We start from the raw sequence: 7,904 nt of genomic DNA, 5'->3' as shown, positions 1-7,904 counted from the left end.
GAAAATTAAAAGAAAAAAGAACAGAAAATATCAACGGAAAAAAGAAAGGAAAAAAAGTGAAGGAAAAATCGAAGAAAAAAGAAGAGAAAAAAGCGAAGAAAAACGAAAAGGAAAAAGGAAAGGAAAAGAAGAGGAAAAGGAAGAGGAAAATTAGAGAAGAAAAAGAGGAAAGGAAGAGGAAAATTAGAGAAAAAAGAGGAAAGGAAGAGAAATCTGAGCAAGAAATGACAGGAAAGACAGAAGCGACAAAATCAGAAGGTTAATGAAAAATTTAATCGAATTAATTTAGCGAAAAATTTTATAGTATATAAGGGTTTCGTCATCGTTAATCTCTTTTATTCATAAGAATTATTATTCTTATTGATAACCGGAAATTGATCGATTTCTTCGTAGTAATGATTTAATAACCGGAAATTGATCGATTTCTTCGTAGTAATGATTTAATAACCGGAAATTGATCGATTTCTTCGTAGTAATGATTTAATAACCGGAAATGATTGATTTCTTCGCGGTGATGATTTAATAACCGGAAATTGATCGATTTCTTCGTAGTAATGATTTAATAACCGGAAAATGATTAATTTCTTCGCGGTGATGATTTTTAACAACCGGAAACTGACCGATTTCTTTTCAATTGTCCATTATTCGACAAAATATATTAACAATACATATTAGTCATATTTGATCTTTCCTGTAGTAATGAAATTTTTTTAACTAAAAGATTGAACCAAAGGATAAAACAGACATAATTATTGTTTCTTTTCCTAATACCTTGGTTTAGGATCAAATGATCGTAATTTACATATCAGTTATTTTGACCCAGATAATATGGACTAGGATAAAAGAAAAAAAAAAATGAAAATTTTTTTTTTTTAACTTAGACAAAATTTGAAAAGAATGAAAAAAAATGAGAAATGAGAAGGAAGAAATTAAAATTAGCTTTTTAATAAAGTAAAATTTTGATTATTAACTTTATTTAATCGTTATTTATGTACCAATCGTTCAATTAATTTGTTTAATTAATTATTAATTAATAGTTATAATTATCTCCAAATGTATGATATTTTAAATTTCATTTATTAATTGAATTCATTTATTTATTGGCAAATATACTTTTCATTAAATAGGTGAAATTGAAAAATCAAAAAAAATGAAGAATGCAATAGAAGTGATTTCAAAGAAGATGGACAAAGTTAAAATAGAAGATGGGAAAGAAATTGGTGCTAAATTTAGGGTATGTATTACAAAATTTATTTATTATTTGAATTTTTTCATTTACATACCATAATTCTTTTGCCAATTTGCTTGACATCGTATCACGACATATCATACCATATCATATCATATCATATCATACCATATCATATCATATCATATCACAACATATCATACCATATCATATATCATATCACAACATATCATACCATATCATATCATATCATATCATATGATGTCATATTATAAAGATATCTCGCTAAAATCGTTCATTCCGTAACTAATTACTTTTCATTTCGTAGTAAATAGGTAGTATATATATGTGTGTGTGTATAGGTGCGTGTGTATGTGTGTGTAGTGTGTGGGTGTTCTCGTTAAAATCGTTTATTCCGTAACTAATTATTTTTCATTTCGTAGTAAATAGGTATGCGTGTATATATATACATATATACGTGTGTATGTGGGTGCATATGGGTGTGTGTGTGTGTGGGTATATGTGTGGGTGCGCATGTGTGGGCGTCTGTGTGGGTGTGTATGAGCGCGTGTGTGTGTATGTTTGTGCATGTGTCTGTATGAGTATGTGCGTGTGGGTGTGTGTGTGATGTGTGTAAAGCAGTGAACAACTAATAAATAAGTTAAAAGATAATTTAAAATATTGAAATAAATATGTATTATAGTAGAAACTCATTTTTAAGCTTGGACGATTTGGTGCGCAATTTTTTGCACCAGTAACAAAAGAACCAAATGACATTTCAAGTGATGACGATGATGATGATGATAATGATGATGATGATGGTAAAGATGTGGAATCAGAACATTCGGAAGATGAAAATTGAAACAAAACGAATTTATCCAATAAATTTCGTTATTTCATTACTCATGTAATTCCAATAATCATATCAATATCATATTAATTTATCTAGTACTTTCTTGTTCTTGATATGATTTCATATTTTCTCAGCCATTAATTGATATCTTTTTTTTTTTTTTTTCACGATGATATGTTGATACTTTACTCTGATAACTCCTCTGCTATAATCTGATACTTAACTGATCTAATACTTTCACCGATACGATTTCATACTTTCTCAGCCATTAATTGATATCTTTTTTTTTTTTAACGATAATATGATAATACCTTTTCATTTATGCTCTAATACTTTTTTCCGCTATAATTTGATACTTTTACCGTCAGAGAATTAGTATTATTTAATGTTACAAACTGATGAAATATTTGGGGTAAACAAATCTTTTTAGTGCAAATTTATTTATATGAAATGTTAAATTATAATTATTCCCTTTAGTTTATTTCACCCATTTGTATTTTAATTTATGAATTTTATAAAAAGCTTTTGAAAGGAAATTTTAATTTATAAAAAAAAGTTTGCAAATATTTTTCGTATACAACAAATTTTAAATTATTTTAAGCTATCAAAAATATCATATATAATTAATTGATACTGGTAAAACAATGGCTAACATATGGCTAATATAACAATGGCTAATGTATATATATATATATATATATATATATATATATAATATTTGAATATTTAAGGATACAAAAACGATAGGATTGACCATTATGTGGGCATTGAATTTATTGCTTATGTTTATAATTTGTTTCAGCTGTTTTCCAATTATTCTTTGCAGCTCCTTTTGGATTGTAAACATTCAATTCAACAATTGATGGTGCTACAACTTCTTGAATTCCACATGATGATTTACAATGGCCACCAGGTTCACCACGCTCACCAGGTGATCCAATTGGTCCATTTGGTCCTGGTTCACCTCGTTTACCAGGTGGACCATTTGGTCCCTTAAAAATAAGTATAGGAATTATTGAATGATAGAAAAATATACAAAAAAAAAAGTACAAAATTCTCTTTGAATAACTTTCTCTTCATTTAAATCAATCGTTAATCTTAAAATTAAGCATAGAGTAGGCGTCTTCTTCGACGCTAAAGGATAGTTTGATTTAAATATTTTGCAATTCATAATATAATTATGATAATTATGAAGATAATAAAATAAGCCAAAACATACCATTTCACCTGGTGGTCCTGGTGGTCCGAAGCTGCTAGATGGTATTCCATTTGGTCCTGATGGACCTTTAGGGCCACGTGGTCCCTGTGGTCCTGGTGGACCTTTAATTCCTGTTCCACCGATTGCATCATCACCAGGTGGACCCTGTAAATGTTCAGGGAATCATACCGTATAACCTTATTGGTAATGAATTTATTTCTTTCCATCACTGTAACAAAAAAATTTTTTCCTGACTTTCTATTATTTGTATTTTTATTCATTGTTGTCATTGAACTGATTGTAATTTAATTGTAATCTTTTATGCCTATGTATGGTAGAAATTGAAATTTAATTTTGTTCTTTCAATTATCAGTTAAATTTGTTTTTATGACTGAAACATTTTTTTTGCACAAAATTAAATGTACCTTAATACCAGGTTCACCTTCTTCACCTGGAGGTCCAGGTAATCCAGGATCGCCCACTTTACCTGCTTTACCTGGTCTTCCAGGTATGCCATGATGCCCGGGTTCACCAGGTATTCCAGGTCTTCCTGGTTCTCCTTGTCGTCCTCTATTTCCTGGTGGTCCTGCTGGACAAATCACACTGGAAATTCCTTTTATTTTTACATGCATCTTTTTTTTTTTACAACATTGTGAATAAAATTAAGAAAATGGATATGAAAAATACCAAGGCAAACTAGGTTCCGGTTCTAGTGGAATATCCAATCCATCTAATCCAGGTTTTCCTGGTCTTCCAGGTTCACCGTTTGTACCATTTTCCCCATCCATTCCTGGTGGACCTGGTGCACCCGGTGGACATCTTAATTCTACACAACTACCGCATTGTCCTTCCGTTTCTCCTGCATTCATCAATAATGCTTCACCATAACCTGAAAAATGATTCATCTCATATTCAGTTTTATTAATACTAGTATTATCATTTAGTTAGAATAGTTAAATTCCACATTTCAGTTTTTTTCCCCCCCCTAATTTTTTCTATTTTACAACAACTGAAAGATTTATATGAATTATACATGGATCATATCTGAAATCACTGGCAGTAATAAGTTTGTCATAGTGATCAAAGTTTCTATTCAAATTTAAATTGCTTAATAATTTTAGATGCTTAATAAATGTATTGTAAATAACATTAAACAAACCTTGACGTTTAATTCGTCCATTACTTCTTATCAAAATGATATCGTTCCATAAATTTTTTGAAGTTAACTAAATAAATTGCTTTTATCATTATTAAAACTTAAGATTGATTAAAATAACAAATGATTTTTTAAAATTTTGAAAAAATTCAAAAATTAAACATGAAAAAAAAGAATTGAAATACTGAAATACCGATATTCACAGGAATACAATCATATGGTTAAAATATATGATCATATTAAGATTTAGTAATAAATAAATTCGAAGTATATTAAAAATAATGGTGAGAAAGTTTAAGCAGCAATATTTATTGAATGAAATTTATTCAAATATTGTCGAAGAAGAAAAAAGAAAAAAAATTTTTACACCATTTTAAAATAATATTTGCATAATGTTTTGTTTTAGATACTGATAATATCAATGATAACAATTGTTCTTATCATTCGATATGTCTATTTCAACAAAAAGTCGTCTCGTATCTTTGCATTAAGCTAGAAAAAAGCGAAAAAAAAGAAGTTAATTTGCTTGCTTTTCATCACAATTATTTCTTATTCATAATGAAATAACACTCGAGCGGAAAAAGTTTTCGCAAATATTTAATTAACTCGAACTAGAATGTTTAATTTAAATAATTAATTGGAATTAATGTAGCGCTAATTAAATACCAATAAGTTTATCCTAGATGACAAATAAGATTCCAATATAATTATAAAATTAAATTGAAATCGGAATAGAATTGATTTTTTTTTTTTTGCTTAATGCTAACGTTAATTAATAATTTACTTAATAGGTAAAAACATACAGCAAAATTATTCATCCGTTCCGTAAGTCGATTGGATGCATAATCTAATTTCAGGCAAAGAATTGGTAATACAATAATCATAGAAAGGATGCATATGAATGAAATTAAGGCTGAAGCATAGGTTAATTTGATATTCAGTGATAATTTTGTTGACGATTCATTGATAAATAAAACATTCGAATGGTTCATTTTCAAAGTTCTTTGATGAAACACAAAATTAGTAATTGAAATGTTTTATTTTAAAATTAAAAATTTTAAATGTAAAAAAGAGGTCACGAAAAAAGAATTGTTCAATGACCTATTTTAGTTCAATGACATAATTAAGTGATTACATTGTTAGGATAATAAAAGAAAGAAAGGCAATACAATTTTAGGTCATCTTTTAAATTAACATTTCATTGATGTGCAACAGATAAGACAATTTCTTGTTGATATCCCATAAAAATAATTATTGATTATCAAATGAAATTCAATTCCTCAGTTAGAATCATTTATTAACGTTTCTGAATTGGATATGTATTAAATTTGTATTAAATTTTTGACGAATTTAATTTAATTTAATTTTTTTCGATAAATTAAGTTTAAAAATCTGAAATAATAACCTAAAAATTAAGTGACAAATCCTCATATAAGTTTGGTAATTTCTTCTTCCACTCTTCTCTTATCATTCTTCAATGAATTAAATTCAAATTTTAAAAATTTTTATTCACAAACGATAATTTTATTAAGGGTTCAAAACTGATATCATAAAATGATAACACATTGATTAATTATCTGGTGAAAAAAAAATCTTAAAATTTTTTCAAATATATATTAGCATTAACTTATTATTATCATATCTATTTTCAAACATATCAGTAAATTTGAATTTTTGTTTAAAAACAAATTGAATAATTATAACTAAATAATTGCATAAATTAAAAATAATTGAAAATGATTGATATTTAAATAAATCAAAAACGATTTAATAATTATTTTATTTAATTATTACAATAAAAGACGGTTTACGTCTTTGTCATATGAAATATGCAAAAGGTTTGGTAAATTTTGCATTCATTTATCAAAAATATATTTAAAAAATATCAAAAGTTGTAAAAATTTTCAAAATTAGATAGAAAAATGAAAAGATAATATTACTATCACAATTATAATTGGAAATTTCATTATTAATTATCACTAAAGTCTTGTAATTATCACCAATTTTTTGCAGTTATCATCGATTTTTTTTTTTTTGTTTTTTAGGAATTTACATTGCCAAGTTTTTGAAAATTTGAAAAGAGATCATTGAAAAATTATCGTCAAAAGAGAGAGAGAGAGAGAAGAAAAAAAAAAGAAAATGAAATAAAAGGAAAAAAAAAACTTTAGCAATAATAATCATATCATTGATCATATCATATTTATAGCTTCAAAAATACTATCATATTTTGATAGTATTCAATATTTTATCAGATAATATGATTACGATATTCCAGATTATCTAGAATGCAAAACATTTCAGGCTCATAAAACAGCATTATCAGGAATACGAATACAAGCATTGTTAAAAAAAATTGAGGAAAGACAACATATAGATGAATTACTTCCATCCAATATACCACAAAATGATCAAATAAATGAAACATTGTCATCATCGTCATCTATTCATTCCATTGATCAGTACCAAAATAATAAATTATTAGCTGTAAGTAAAAATGTGTCAACTTTTAAATAATGATAATGATAAGGGACAAATTTTGGTATGTGACATTTTAAAGTGTTGGAAAAAAAAAAGTTATTAACTTATTGTTTAATATATTCCATATGCTTCTTGTTATATTCAATTAAATTAAGAATAAATAAGAATTAAATTAAGAATAATTAAATTAAGAATAAATAATGATAAGTGTTGCAATTAGTTATATGATTACAGTCTAATAATTATAGTATCCATTAATAATTTTGCTGCATAATTTGTAGAATTATTCTCTTCCAGAAAAAAAAAGGAAAAAAAAAGCATATTAATACTTTTGAGGAATAAATACTATTTATGCTAACATTATTTAGCCTATTTTTTTTTTTTTTTACATACTAATGGTGTAATTTGACGTAATAAGATTTCGAACAAAAAATTTATGCAAAAAATTTCTTTCATTTATTAAAATAAAAATGAAAAAAAAAACTATGTGAATATTTTGAAAAAAATTAAGCAAAAAAAAACACTAGCACTAAAAAAAATGAACTTAAAATAAATTAAAATATTATTATAAAATATTTTATTAATTTTATAGGAAATTCGTAGTGGAGTACAATTGCGCCATGTTGTACCAAATGAGCATAAACAATGCACTGAAATGCTTTATGATAAAACATCCGCGAAATTATTTATTCCGGTAAATTCAGTTCATTTTTTTTATAATTTTCTTAATTTAATATAAAAATTTAGTATACATACACATATAATTAATATATGATTTGAAAATCGTATAAAAATTAAATATATATGTATATTATATGAATGAAAGTATTTTTTTGTTTTAATTAATGATTTCCTTTTCTTTTATTTACTCTTACTTCTTTTCAATTTATTCAAAATTTAGTATACATATACATATAATTAATAAATGATTTAAAAATTAGTATAAAAATTAAATATATATATATGGATGAAAATTTTTTTTTTTAATTAATGATTTCCTTTTCTTTTATTTACTCTCACTTCTTTTCGT

The 7,904-nt window shown here is 25.7% G+C and overlaps 3 protein-coding genes across 3 annotated transcripts; 2 read left to right on the top strand and 1 right to left on the bottom strand.

Moving 5' to 3' along the window:
* Positions 1-1,150: 1,150 nt before the first annotated feature.
* Positions 1,151-2,051, top strand: LOAG_10796 (hypothetical protein; the record flags this gene model as incomplete). The annotated part of the gene is made up of 2 exons (XM_003146320.1): positions 1,151-1,234; positions 1,911-2,051. 2 exons carry the CDS (start codon positions 1,151-1,153, stop codon positions 2,049-2,051), a joined length of 225 nt encoding a protein of 74 aa, XP_003146368.1.
* A 764-nt stretch (positions 2,052-2,815) lies between these two features.
* On the bottom strand, positions 2,816-5,388 carry LOAG_10795 (cuticle collagen dpy-7; the record flags this gene model as incomplete). Its single annotated transcript, XM_003146319.1, has 6 exons — positions 2,816-3,034; positions 3,262-3,405; positions 3,666-3,843; positions 3,928-4,129; positions 4,400-4,466; positions 5,200-5,388. The coding sequence occupies 6 exons, from the start codon at positions 5,386-5,388 to the stop codon at positions 2,816-2,818; spliced, it is 999 nt and encodes a 332-aa protein (XP_003146367.1).
* Positions 5,389-6,218: 830 nt separating this feature from the next.
* On the top strand, positions 6,219-7,568 carry LOAG_10794 (hypothetical protein; the record flags this gene model as incomplete). Its single annotated transcript, XM_003146318.1, has 3 exons — positions 6,219-6,239; positions 6,698-6,880; positions 7,467-7,568. Coding segments are annotated over 3 exons (306 nt in total), but the record flags the coding sequence as incomplete, so codon positions are not given.
* Between the last annotated feature and the right edge of the window lie 336 nt (positions 7,569-7,904).

This window comes from Loa loa (genome assembly GCF_000183805.2).
Source record: "Loa loa unplaced genomic scaffold supercont3.206, whole genome shotgun sequence".
In the NCBI taxonomy this organism is placed as follows: domain Eukaryota; kingdom Metazoa; phylum Nematoda; class Chromadorea; order Rhabditida; family Onchocercidae; genus Loa; species Loa loa.
The sequence above is the reverse complement of the archived record's forward strand: the minus strand, read 5'-3'. Positions and strand labels throughout refer to the sequence as shown.